Source organism: Pleurodeles waltl, chromosome 3_1 (assembly GCF_031143425.1).
Source record: "Pleurodeles waltl isolate 20211129_DDA chromosome 3_1, aPleWal1.hap1.20221129, whole genome shotgun sequence".
In the NCBI taxonomy this organism is placed as follows: domain Eukaryota; kingdom Metazoa; phylum Chordata; class Amphibia; order Caudata; family Salamandridae; genus Pleurodeles; species Pleurodeles waltl.
In genome coordinates this window covers 1683706504-1683720209 of record NC_090440.1, presented here as the reverse complement: position 1 = coordinate 1683720209, position 13706 = coordinate 1683706504, and the positions used below count along the sequence as shown (strand labels likewise).

General features: G+C 43.0%; 1 protein-coding gene across 1 annotated transcript in view; it reads left to right on the top strand.

The window, feature by feature from the left end:
- The window catches only part of CERKL (CERK like autophagy regulator), a 421375-nt gene that overhangs the window by 298977 nt on the left and 108692 nt on the right, over positions 1-13706 (top strand). Inside the window, exon 11 of the mRNA XM_069225454.1 lies at positions 8609-8705. Within this exon, the coding sequence (XP_069081555.1) occupies positions 8609-8705 (97 nt within the window). The remainder of the gene's footprint in view (positions 1-8608; positions 8706-13706) is intronic.

Genomic DNA, 13706 nt, shown 5'->3' with positions numbered 1-13706 from the left:
ACACAGATCAGGGAGGTCTTGAGGAATGCATGATGTAAGTCGCTACAATTAAGTTTCCTTCTTAGAATGTACCAGTCTCCAGTAATGCTGAGTAAGATATATCCCAGTAGAGCTGCTACCTGTCCCATAGGTCAAACGCCCTGGGCCACTTTCCTACACTTAGCCTGGGTCTGCCATCCACTACGTCAATATTGTTTGACAGCCTTTACTACATTAATGACAGCCATGCGTACCACTTTGGAGCCCGAGCCTGCATAGGGCATAATAGGAGTACTTCCAAAAGCAAAAGATAAAAAGATGCACCATAAATTTCATAGGTTGGCACTGGTCCTGGCTAGATTGGGTGACTCTGAGATGGAGGAGCACTCTCATTCCCCAGATACCTAAGTGGCATAGAGATGTGCTGAAATGGGCATTGATGGAGGAAAAACAAATTAACCTAACTGGAAGGGATGAAAAAGTGCAGGCTGACTTACAAACACGGGGAAAGCTGGTAGATAGACTTATAGAGGGAATTGGTCTTGCATCTTATAGAGTGACTTATGGAGGGAATTGGTCTTGCATCTGACACTGGCCCTGGGGACTGTCTGGGGCTGTCGGAGACTGAAGCTAAACTGTTGGAAAGGAGGCCTGCATGGTCTATATGTAAACAAATGTCATCCCCCATACCCAACCTCCCTGGACTGAAAGCAGCAAGACTGGTGGAGGCAGAGCTTCATAGAAATAAGACCTTCTAGTGGAAGTTGGTTTTAGGAAGCTTTGGGTTGTTGGTGCCTTGATTAGAGAATGCTGCCAATGGACAGGTAAGGGTAGTGTTTGTGTAGGGTGTAAGAAAGGGAGTATCAGACCTCTGGATTTCCCTTCTCTCCCTCTAAATATAGCCATTGTGTTGTCCCTGCAGGAATTTCCAGTGTTCATGGTTAGTAGCTGGGGATACTAATGATGGTGAAGGATATGATTCACAACTAACTTCAGGTGAACAAGATCAAACAATATACTTCTGGCTGAAGAGTGTCTTGAATAGATGTTGCAGAGTATGCACAAGTGTCAGTATCTACCCCCAGGCCATTAATTACTTTAGGTCTGGTTTGGAGTTTTTGCATCCATGGGACTGTATCTGCTTACAGCCAGCTTCCAGAAGGTTGCAGACAGAACTAAGGTCACCGAAGTGGCAAATGACACCATAACCGCTGATCTGTCAGGCTGGGGTACAGCATTGTTATGCTATAGGAGATGACATATGTAGTAGAACATAGGGTGAAAGACATTGAGGGAAGACTGTGTCATCATAACCTTCAGTTGCTTGGCTTCCCAATGATCTGGTGCCCATCCATTACTTTATTCCTAGAGCACCTGAGTAGATTTTGGAGAGGCTGTACCTGAGGGGCATTTAGAAACTATAGCACATAGAAAATTACGCTCATATCATGGCTATTGCACCCAGACCAGTCAGGGCTCATTCCTCAACAGAACACTGTTATAATATAGATTAGCCCATGAAAAAAAAATCTAGATGTCAGTAAACAGGAATATGCAGTAACCTCAAAAAATATTGAAAAGACCTTCAACACAGTGGGATGGAAGTTTGTTTCAGACCCTGAAGCTGTTTGGGTTCGGGCTATCTCTTCTTAGTATGGTTAAGCTAATGTATTTAATACCACAAACATGTATGAATACCAGATGGGTGATTTCCAAGAGCTGCTGCTTGAGAGGGGGACCATACAAGGATTACCCTTCTAGCCTCTTCTCTTGACATTGATTATTGAGCCCATGACTGATATGCTCAAAGCAAATTCAAAAGACTGTGCACCAAGTCTCCTACCTTTATGCTTCAGAGTATCCATTTACCTAGATGACACTTTATTTTCTCTGAGAGACCCTGCACAATCTGTGCCTTGCAAGTTAGAATGTTTACATGAATGTGCAAACCATTGGGCCGGCATTCAATCTGGGCCAAGTCGCAAACCTGTTTGTTCTGGCTGGAGGAAGAACAAAACGACTGAGGAAGTCACAGACTTGACGCTGCGATAACAGATGAGGAACTGAAATACCCTGTAAGAGTGAGACGCACAACCAGCAAACTTGGATTAAATGTGGGAAAACTCTTGACTGGGATTCTTCCGTCACTCCCATTTCAGGTCTCTCCTACAAGACAGCACAAGTTGTTTGCAAAATTACCTATTGTCTGCTTACAGTGGACGTAGAGCCTGCTCAGAACTTACCTTTGGGTGGCTTTATTGTCACTGTCATTTGTTTGCTTTTCATTTGTTAATTTGTGCGGAATGTTCTTCCTGTTCTTGCGTTTGTCAGTACCCTGGAGCATGCCCTCATTTTTGTGTCCTTCCACTGATTAATTTACAGGCACTATGTTTTTTTTTTTTTTGCAATTGAGTGCATGTGTTTTCCATTGCTTGTGCTTGTGCTTCTCTTCCTCTCTCTGCTGCGCTTTGTGTTGTGCTCTTTCTTGACCATATGGTTCTACTCTGCCTCCTATGTGTTGCTCTCTCCCTTGTGTGCCACCATCATCCAAGTTGCTTTCTCACCCATGTGCTTCTCCCCCCAACTCCACATTCCTCTATCTCTGTATTTCTTCCTTCACATCTTCCCTCTGTTTGCACTACGTTCTTTATCAATAAACTATCTGAACTCTGATCAATAAATGAAGACAAAAAAGCACCCATGTTATTTTATGAGCATGTGCTGCTTGCGCCTACAAAACAAGACAGCCATGTCATTGCGCTTTTATTGTTTCCCTTTTTTCCTTGCTGTACAGCATTGAGGATGCCATACATCATCAGTAAAAAGCATTAGCAAAGCTAATAGGTCCCAAAGGCAAGATCATTTGGGTTCAGAATTTGAGTCGGTGGTTTCCAGTACGCTCTGCTACATGATGCACTATCTGTCTATTTTAGAGATGAGCATAACAATAGTTGTTTATTAATTCAGTATACATTGAAACTGACTCACACCTGCCACCCAAGCCATTCTGAGAGCTCCGCGGGCATGTAATAGTCTCTAGTGTCACACTTATGGGAGTGTGATGGTTCGTAGTTGTGTTGGTACTTTCATTTGCAGTGCTGGCAGGGGAATGGGTGGAGCAAGCTACAGTTGCCTCCTAACAAGGGCCTTGGTGCATATTTTTTTTATTTTTTTTTCCTCAAATTAAGCACTTATTTCAGAGGATTTATCCCCCAACCCTCCCAGCTTTTTCAGTAGCGGAGATGCATGGGACAGAGTAACGAGAGCCAGATGGAATTTACATTTTTTGTGTGGTTTAAAAAATTAATTCCAGGCTCGCCCTGTGCAGTGGACTGCCCTAGTATCCAGACTGGTGTGAAGTTACCTGTGTGTTTCCAGTCATTGCATCCTGACTGAGAACCATAGTCTTTTTTTTATGGAGGATTTGTTTAAAGCCAGCACAGCAGCACCCACTGTTTCTGTGAGGTGATCATTTAGGGAATTGATAACACAGAACACAGTAGTTCTTCTTTATCTTGAAGAAACAGTTATTATCTTGTCACTAAATTAGCTGTATAAAAGGCTAAAAAACAAGTTGGAAATAGTAGATAATGTTGATCAATTAAAAACGTACTTTGCAGAGAGTGTAGCACGTTAAGGTAGCCCAGGGCCAGGTGTTAAAATAGATTTGAAAAGTCCTGTCCACTGTAACATTTTTCTATTTCATCTACTACATTGCTTTCAAGTCACAAGAAGGACCCTTATCAGTAAAATTGCAAAATTACATTATACTTGGAAAAAAATAAAAACTAAAACTCATTAACTAATGTTTGCTGTTAAAATATACAGATTTCTTTGAAAATAGTTCGAAAATTCACTATTTTGAAATTGCCGTGCGAAATACAGATCGTGAATATAAACAAGGAAACAAATGCACCCAGTGTAACCACATACCTGCCGAGGCCCTTTCACGTCACGTGATACCTCCTGACAGGTCGGGCTTTGTAGCAGATTGCTCTTTGCATGCCAGGGCGTTCTGATCAATATTTATAATGGGAAATTCAAAACTACAAGTTGTAGAATGGAAAGTATAGTTAGTGAAAATACCAGGACTGGCTGGTGGTGTCAAGCTCAACATGGGGCCACGTGACAGATACGTGGCCATCGAGCTTTCCATAATGCAAATCAGTCTTGACCTTGCTACTGTGGGGAAGAGTCCAGCCCAGACTGCCAGGCAAGGCCCTCCCTGAACCGGAACACACACAATCCATGACCGGTTTCGACCTTATTACAGCTCATCAGCCGGTATAACTATGTTTTCTTCGCACAGGGTGCATGGGACTCACAGCTGGGCTGCCAGTACTACATTAGGAGAATTATATTTTATGAACTGCAAATAATAAAAGGATCTCTTCGAGCTATCAACATACAATACACATTTTATGACCTGCATTTTGCATGTTGTGCTTTCCAGCAGCCCACTATGCTATTTTACCACGAGCCAAAATTGACTAGAAAAATCAGAGATCTTATACCCCACATGAAGTAATCTTCAGAGCTATATTGCCGTTGTTATTATGCCCTGAAAAATGCTTGCCGCACAGAGATCTCTGTAGGCTGCTCTTAGGCTGTCACGCACACGGCGCCCCCTTGTGATTGGTGCCTGGTGAAGAAGCACCAGTCGCACAACCTTAAAGTCGGCACTGCGCTATGTGGGGCTGGGTTAGTAATTTGGAAGAGCACGTCGTTTGTCGCTGTCATTCTTGTGTGGTCTGTACCGGTCAGCTGTGGGGCCTGGATGGACTGAGGGGGGGATGCTTATTGATGGGTGACCTGGTCGATGGCAATGAGTTTGGAGCCTCTGAGAGAACTAGAGTGCAGTGCTGAGTGCACCCCTCTTTCTTGTCCTAAAGTGACTATGCCTGCCTCCAAGACTTTGGGTGGATTCCCAGTTTCGACCTCCAGAGGTCGGTACATTCCCCGAGCTGATTTCGTAGGTGGTGAATGACCTTTGTCCTTCCTCTTCTGGGCACTCTGTGGTGCTTGCCTCAGACCTAGCAGGAAACAGGAGTGCGTGTAACAGTTGAGGCCTGCTGGGTAGAAGGCCGTTGCTCTACATTGTGCAAAAAAAAGTTTCTAGCAATTCCCCGTTCCGTCGTATGCAATGTAAATGTATAGACGGGCTGCTTCACGCCTCTTGTTCGGCCAAACGTATATCGGACACATTCTGGTAGCAGCCTATAAGGTAAGCTAGACAACGCTGGCTTCCTACACATGCTTTGGTCGTGCAAGATGGCGGAAATATAGTGGTTTGAAGTGGTGCATCAGTTCGGAATAGCGGTGGGATGGATACTCGATAACCTTTGGATTAAAACACTGCATCTTGGGCCTTCGCCGAAAATCTAAAAGAGGGACCATTAAACAGGTCTCTCCTACTATAAAGGAAATGAACTTCAATACGCTGGATGCAGGACATGGGTCCTGTATTTGATTCCGGTGGTACAAATTCGCGAGCGTTGTCTCTGGTGATGTTCACACACGAGAAACTGAATGAGGATTCGAAAAGTTAAAGAGCTCTTCTAGACGCAGTGTTTGTTAAAGTGGCGAGTGAGGGACTCAAATTAAATATATCATCACTTGGAAAAACCCTTCATATATAGTAGGCTCTCAGCTGCTTTCGAGGCGCCTCTGGAAGGATTCTATTAAACGTAAACTGATTATAAAATAAAGTTATACACTGTGATCGAGTATGTTTAATGTTGGTGCTTTTGGTGTTATAGAGAAAACAGTAAAAACATATTCAATAAAACGATTGCATATATAAGGTAATGTTTTGCAGGGAAATATGGTGTATATTTTACATCACAGGCAAAAAATTGATAAGCTTTAGTTGCTGAAAAATGCTGCGGTTAAGTGTTTAGCTTCCCATCAAACACCTTCTTCATTAAAGAGCTTTCTTGTAAGGTTTTCTTGTAATATTTTAGGACCTTAAATGGGCTCTGCCCTCCAAGGATGTCATTGTTACTTTCTCTTCTGCGCAAAGCAGCTCATTAATTTCGAATGAACACCTATCATTAAGAGGAGACTGAGAACCTGGCTCTTCCATCATTCTTTGCATGAAGATGCTGTTTTGGTCTAATATATCATTCCTAAAGAATGTACAAAAATGTTCCATTTCTCATAGGCCGCAGCCTATTCCAAACCAGGGCATTCAAGCCTTATAAATCATAGTCTGTGTTAAACTGAGGATCAGAATGTTTAAGAAGTTGCACTTTTTTCGTAACAAGGTAATTAAGTCCACTTTTCGTAAAAAGGTCCACTTTTGTATTGTATTTTATTGTATTGTAGCATTTATATAGCACTTACCCCAATGTGGGGCCCTGAATCGTTGCCTATATGAGTAGCACGCTAAACTGTGTATGGTGTGGGGTTGGAAGAATGTTGTCTTTGTTCTGATCCTCTGTGGGCAGTGCTTCCATGTCGTGCATGATAACCACCGAGGTGCAGTTATCGTGTTATGGTACTCTGCCTGTAGCAGTGTGTTGGATGATATGAGTGAGAGACAGATGCTCAGTCATATCACTTTCACTATGCTGGTAGCATTGAACAGCTTTGCAGGTCTCTTTATGGTATTTCATATGATGTAGTCTCCTTAGCTGATTACTGCACTGGGTTGTCTAATCTGAAAAATTGTGTATTGTTGTGGTCTTGTCCTGGCATTGCTGTAGGGAAAGAGAAGTGGGCAGTTTTGTTGAAATGGGCACTTTATCATCATCCCATATCTGAGTGTCTTTGTGAAATGTAAAGAAGTGGTCAAATTGTATAGATATTTGGGACCTGCAGTGGTAAACTATATTAAAGTCCTCCACATTCTCCAGCTTTTTTTGTGACATATCTCTTCAGTTAGTCCCTGCCTGTTACTTTGATTATGGCTGTTTTGTTGGCTGTCTAGAGCTGGCGATAGACATCCCTCATAGCAGATATGTCTTATGTGAATTTAGGAGGTATAAGTTATAATTTGTTACTGACGACTAGGTATTATGGTGTTAGTAAATAATGGGCCATAACTCTTATATATGCAAGAACATAACTGTATAATTCAATGGCAAACCATGTGTCAGCCCTTCTTAGCCTTCTTGCATATCAAAATCATTTTGCTGGTTGAGTTGTTCGCAATTCATGGGTTGTAAACTGAGGATTGGGCTTGAGGGTGTGACTGCCAGAATGTGGGTGGTGCTGTTATCTGGGAAATGCCCATGTTTACAACTGTCTTTTGTATTGTATATGCTCCTGAGTGCTTCTAATGTTGGCTGGTAGTGAGTTCCAGAGCTTGACAACTTGTACTTAGAAAGCAGTACTTCCTACGGATTTCTTGTGTAAGGTGGTATGATGATAAGTTTTGCAAACCTGGAGCGCAGTGTTCTGTTGAGTTTATATTGCTTGAATTTAACTTGGCTTTATAATGTTTTTTTTTCTTTGGGAGGCTCTGTAGAAAATGCAAAGTTCCTTGAACATTGCCCTTCTCACTGTAGGTAGCCAGTGGACTGATTGCAGGACTGGAGTCATGCATTTTCTTGAGTCAAGGTGGAGAAGAAGCCATGTGACAGCATTTTGGATGAATTCTAGTTTGCATATGAAGGAATGTAGGTGCTCCAAAGTATAGGATATTGACATAGTCAGGCTTGGAGATTACGAGTGTGAGAATGGCATGCAGTTTATGTTGCTGTGCAAGCTATGGGAAGATGTGACATATTGTTTTCATTGTGTAGAAGGCATTCTTTGTGATGTTTTTAGCGTGAGGCATCAAGGATAGGTCTGAATCCATGGTTACTCCTAGATTTCTAACTTCTCTTGATGTTGGAGGGTCATAACGTTCCTTAGGCTATTGAGCGATTGGTTGATACTTTTGCCATTGTCCACAGGTCATAATCAGTGCCTTTGCGATATTGAGCTTTAGATGTTTATTCATTGTCCATGTGTTTATAGCACAAAGAGGGTCATTGAGTTGTGAATTGTGGAATTCTTCGGTGCTCTCCTTTTTTACAACGATTTAGGTGTCATCTGCATAGTTGTAACAAGTGAGGTTATATGATTTACCAAGATCTGGTAAGGGGACTAGGCATATGATGAATAATAGAGGGGATATAATGGAATCCTGCAGAAAACTACAGTGTTGTATGTGAAGAAGTGATGTTAAAGGGGGTATGTAGGCTACACTTTGTCTGTTTGAGATTAGAAGCAACCTTTTTAAAGCATTTTAAAGGATTCCAAGATTGTGAGGTCTTTGCAGTAGCATGTGGTGGTGGAGGACAGTGTTAAATGCAGCTGATAATTCCAGAAGTAACAAAGCAGTTACTCTGTTTTTGAGTTGTAGATCATCCCAGGTGGATATAATGGCTGACTCTGTGCCTCCGCCTGGTCTGAAACTATACTGGTGGTCTGACAGTAAGCCATAATTTTAACATTTGTTGGCAGTGCTGGATCTGAAGGTACTGAGGAATCTTTTTGTGCTAGGTTATTGGATGTATGTCATTTTCATATGTGCAATATATAGATGCTGCAGTTCTATTTTTAAAACAACCAAGAATGTTCTATTGTTAACCAGATGTTTCCTCTGCATGTAATATTTTGAATAAATCTTCTTTTTCAGGTTAAATGATGGAACAATGGCTCTTATTGTTGTAAGGAATACGTCCCATGCAGAGTTTGTAAAACATCTAAAGCGGTATGCCAGCTTTCAGAATCAGGTATTGTTAATCCTTTAATAATAAAAAGGCACAAACTTGCTTCAAGAGTTTGTTTTACTTTTTTCCTGAAAGCACGTTTTTTCCTGTCAAAAACTGTAGCATCATTAAGTGAGATCAACTGTATCAATGAAACTCATCGACCAACAGTCTCTAAAAGCATGTGAAGTATAGTAAAATTAGTTGTACCCAGTGTATATAAAAATGCAGATTCAAATTTATATTTGTAATCAAAAAAATTGTACAGTACATTATTTTCCCAGGTCTGTTGGACCGGGCCCGCTCTGTAGGTTCACCCTCAAACCTTTTGCTTCTACCTTCTTTTGAGTTTGTTTTTGTTGACCTTAGGACTCTGTGCTTTTTACCGTTGATAACCAGTGCTAAAGTGCTTTCTACTTTAAACCTGGTAGATTTGGCTTGCATCCAATCGGCATATTTAATTGACTTGTAAATCCCTCATAAAGTAGTACTACATCTACCCAGCACCTGTAAATTACATGTTACTGGTGGGCCTGCAGCACTTATTGTGTCACCCACTTACGTAGCTCCTTAAACTTGTCTCAGGCTTGACATTGCAGCCTGTGTGCGCAGGTTTAAACTGCAATTTCAACCTAGCAAACTAAACCTTTTGCCAGGCCCCAAACCTTATTTTTTAATACACAAGTCAACCCTGCGGTAGGCCCCACACATTCCATATGGCAGTGTGCAGTGTATTTAAAAAGTTGGACATGTACTTCTAAGTGTTACATGTCCTGGTAGTGAAAAAGCTCCTAAATTTGCCTTTCAGTGCTGCAAGACCTACCTTTCCATTGGATAACACTGGATTATTTTATTACAGTTAATAAATGATAACTTTGAGTTGGGAGAAGGTCGAGAGTTCATGATTGGTGTCTAAAGAATTGTAGTTAAAAGGCCTCTTTAATGTTAAAGTTGGAGGATTTTTAGTCACAATTTTGAAAATTCCACTTTAAGAAGCTGGCATTTTGTTGTTACAACTATTTGGTCTTTGCTCCCTCTATCGTGAGTCACAAGACTTGGTTTGGTTGGCAGTTGCTCTTTGTGTATTGCTCCCAGACAGTGAGACAATACAAGCTAGCTGTTACCAGGATAGACTACTCTAAGTTACCAAGGGGGAGGAGCTGTCACCTGCCACACTTGCACACCACAAAGGCCCTGCCTGGGTACTCTCAAAAACTGTTTGACACTAGTGTATTGTGACCCCAGGCAGTCTGAGTCCAAGGCAGGAAGTCAAGAAATTCAAAGCACATCTTGGGGATGAAAACCTCTAGAAGCTTCTCCTTGGGCACCAGGTATAAATATTGTACCTTGGACCCGAACTCTTCAGTACACATCTGGACCTGTGGAAGACTAAGAAGAAAGACTGCTGTGCTGCTTTTCTGAAGGACTGCCACTCTGCTGCCCTCCTCCCTGAGTGAAAGACTAAACTTGCCTCTTGAACCCAGGACCACAAAAGTGACTCCAAGGGCTAATTGGCTGGCCTCCTGATCAGAAGCCTCATGGACAGACAGGCTTCCTCCACCTTCTAGCCAGCCCCTGGACTCTGCCAGCTGTGAGTCCTACCCTCCCAATTGGTACCACCCTAGGCCTTACCCCTTGGAAGTGGGCCTGAAGGTGTTTTACCACCCCAGCTGTGGTCCCAGTAGAACAGACGCATATGAGTCGCAGGGCGACTCATCGCTGACCATAAACTCCACATCAGAACCACTGCGCAATGCATTGCCTCATCAAACTCTGCATTAGGCCCGCTGCATGGTTTGTCTTCAGTGCAGGACTTCGTATCGCTGTTGGCAGCCATCCAGCAACCACCACTGCATGACGCAGCCTCAATGCAGGCCTTCACATCATAAGCTTCTCCTATACAGCATCTTGATGATGTCGGAGGACCTCACATCTCTGCTTCTCAGCTCCTAGAATTTGCAGATGTGAGATGCATTTGTGACACAGAACTCTGCAACACTTTGTAACTAGGACTTAAAGTACTTTTGTTCAGTGGGCCCAGCTGATTGCTTTAGCCAGTGTCTTTACTGACACTTTGGGCCTCATAACAACCTCGGCGGTCTTTCAAAAAGACCGCAGATGCTGCGGGAGCCAGAATACCGCCATTGCCGGTGGTATTCCTGGCTCCCTATTATGACTTTTCCGCTGGCCCAGCGGAAAAGTCACATCAACATTGCTGCCGGCTCGTAATAGAGCCGGCGGCAATGCTGATGTGCAGCGGGTGCAGTAGCACCCATCGCGCATTTCAATGCGCGACGGGGCTATGCCTGGGGGGCCCTGCACTGCCATGCCAAGTGCAGGGGCCCCCAGGGGCACCCCAAGTCCCCTTACCGCTAGCCTTTCCATGGCGGTGTTTACTGCCACGGACAGGCTGGCGGTCGGGGACTCATAATCCCCAGGGCATCGGTGCTTGCACCGCTGCCCTGGGGATTATGACCGCCTGGCGGTATGTTGGAGGGGCTGGCGGTATGGCCGTGGCTATTGCGCCACGGTCATAATAGCTGGTGGAACACCGCCAGCCTGTTAGCGGTGTTACCGCCAGCTTACCGCCGGCCACCAGGGTCGTAATAACCCCCTTTGTGCTTTTTGGAGCTATTTTCAGTTTGAAATTGCATGTCTCCGCTTCTGATTATTGGATTTCTGTTGTTTTGTTGTTAAATTATTATTACATTTTACTCTATTTTTCTAAATTGGTGTAGAATTTTTCTTGTGTTGTGTTTCAATTTATTACTGTTTGAAGTGCTGCATAAATACTTTACACATTGCTTCTAAATTAAGCCTGCCTGCCAGTGCCAAGCTACAAGAGGGTTAATAGGGTTAATGACACTCCCCAGCCCCCTAAACTGTAAACCAATTTCTTACAAGTTCTAACACACTTAGACCTTCATTATGAGTAGGTCAGAACAGGAAGTCTAACTTACAACACCTGGTAATCCCAATGTTTAGCAGGTGCAGTAAATACCTCCTGTTCCACGTTTTGGAGGAAAAGTGAAGCCTAGCATGCTGATAGAGTGTTTAATCTGACCAAAATATGTATGTTTCCCCATATTTTCCTCTGATCCATTTCAAGAGATTTGACTTACTTAGCTGTACTGCAGTTCTTGCAGTTCAGATCCTAGTATTTTCTACGTGTGATTTCTTGCGTCCTCTCTCGCACCATGTCAATCAAGTTATTTCAGAGCGCACTACTCACCAATAGGGTCTCAAGGCACTGTGGGGTATGTCCTCAGTGTTCAGTTAAAGAGCCAGGTCTTGAGGTCCTTCCTGAATTGATGTAGCGATGGCAACTATCTGAGGTGGAAAACCTCACCCACGGGTTGTGGTATCCATCTTACTGTATGATCAATGACATTTGCGATGGGCCTATCTGGGTTCCTAGATGTAACTTCTTGTGTTTCCCCAAACAAGGTGTAGGACGGATACTAATCTAGAGACACAAACAACAGGTTCCACATGAGTGATTACTAGTTATACACCCAGTGTGTCCTTTGGTTTTATAGAAAAGTCACTCAGCCACCTCTGGACCTGATCCTGATGAAGGAACTTGATCCTGTAGCTGGCACAAGACAATGTACAAGAGAATATATATAAACCTGTTGAGAATCATTTTTTTTTAACAACAAAACATGGTATTACTTGTATTTTGAAGGCTGCAACACATTTGGTGGTATTAATTAAGGTATTCTACCCTGAAAGCTATTGCTGATGAGTTGTATTGAATTATAATAAGCCAGTGGGTTTATAAAGGCAGTTCACTGATTTGAATACACAGGCATGGTGTATACATTATTTGGTCCAACTGTCAGTCAGCACTGACCTGACTGAACCTGGCTCCTGCAAGAGAGACCTCAATGAAACATTCAAGCAGGGCAGAAAGACAAGTTAGGCAAAGGTTGTTGAGGCAGTATGGGCACAGCTCAGACAATGAGAATGCAATGTGCCCACTTCCACTAGTCAGCTCAGGCAGTGAGTGTGGCTATGTGCCCACTTCCACTAGTCAAAAGGAGCTAGAACTAGCTTTGCAGCCACACATCCCTTGTTCCAGACCCTTGGGCATAGTGCTTTATTTGTGCAGGTTGTTAGAGATGGCAGGCATCTGCACATATTTGTGGGTACTCAGATTTAATTTTCATCAGACTTTGACCCAAACCAAAAGTTAGGAAGGTAACCCGAAGATCAAAGAAAAAGACTGGAAAACTAACAAATGGGGGTCGCAGGGATGAATACTGAACCTGCAAGAGTTAGAAAAGGTTGCAGGATGTGTAAGGTGGTGAAAGAAGGTGGTACAAGGTGGAATCAAAACTAGGCAGTCTGACATTCAGTAATGCTGTGACGACCACCTAAGAAACACCTTCGGCCTATGCACTTATTTTGTTTATACAAAGTAAGCATTGCTAGTACTACAAATCACAGACCAAGAGAGGAAGTCGTACATTTTGGGTCCAAATCCTCACTCGGTCTTTCTCTTTAGGTAGCTGCCTGCAGAGTTACCCCTGTTTTGACTCAGCAAGTGCTAGGCAGTGCAATTTAAGGCCCAAGAGCAAGGGAAAGCCCATTTTCTACTCCAAATGCAATATGCATAGTCTGGTTGAACCCCCACCCTTTCTTTACAGTGACAGAAGGGAGTGCATGGCCTTCTTGCAGTGCTGGAGCCAGAAAATGTGAATTTTGGAAACTTACATGGGCTTAAAAAGTGTCATGGTTATTTTGGGTGAGCTTTTGGAGGGTGATAGACTGCCTTATTGCCACAAAAATAAAGATTGAAAAGCATTGCTGAAGAACAGCATTTGCCAATTCTATGCCCTCTCGGTGCTGAAGGCTATTAAAGGAGTGTTATTTAGGTGGGACCGTAGACTTCGTTGCACTTTTGCTCATGGTCCAAGTGTTCATGATCTCTCTGTCTGTCTCACAAGGCTAGTGTGTGTGTCCACAAATTAGTACCTCTATCTCCTCATGTCCCAGTGCCTTTGTGTGATTTTCATTGCC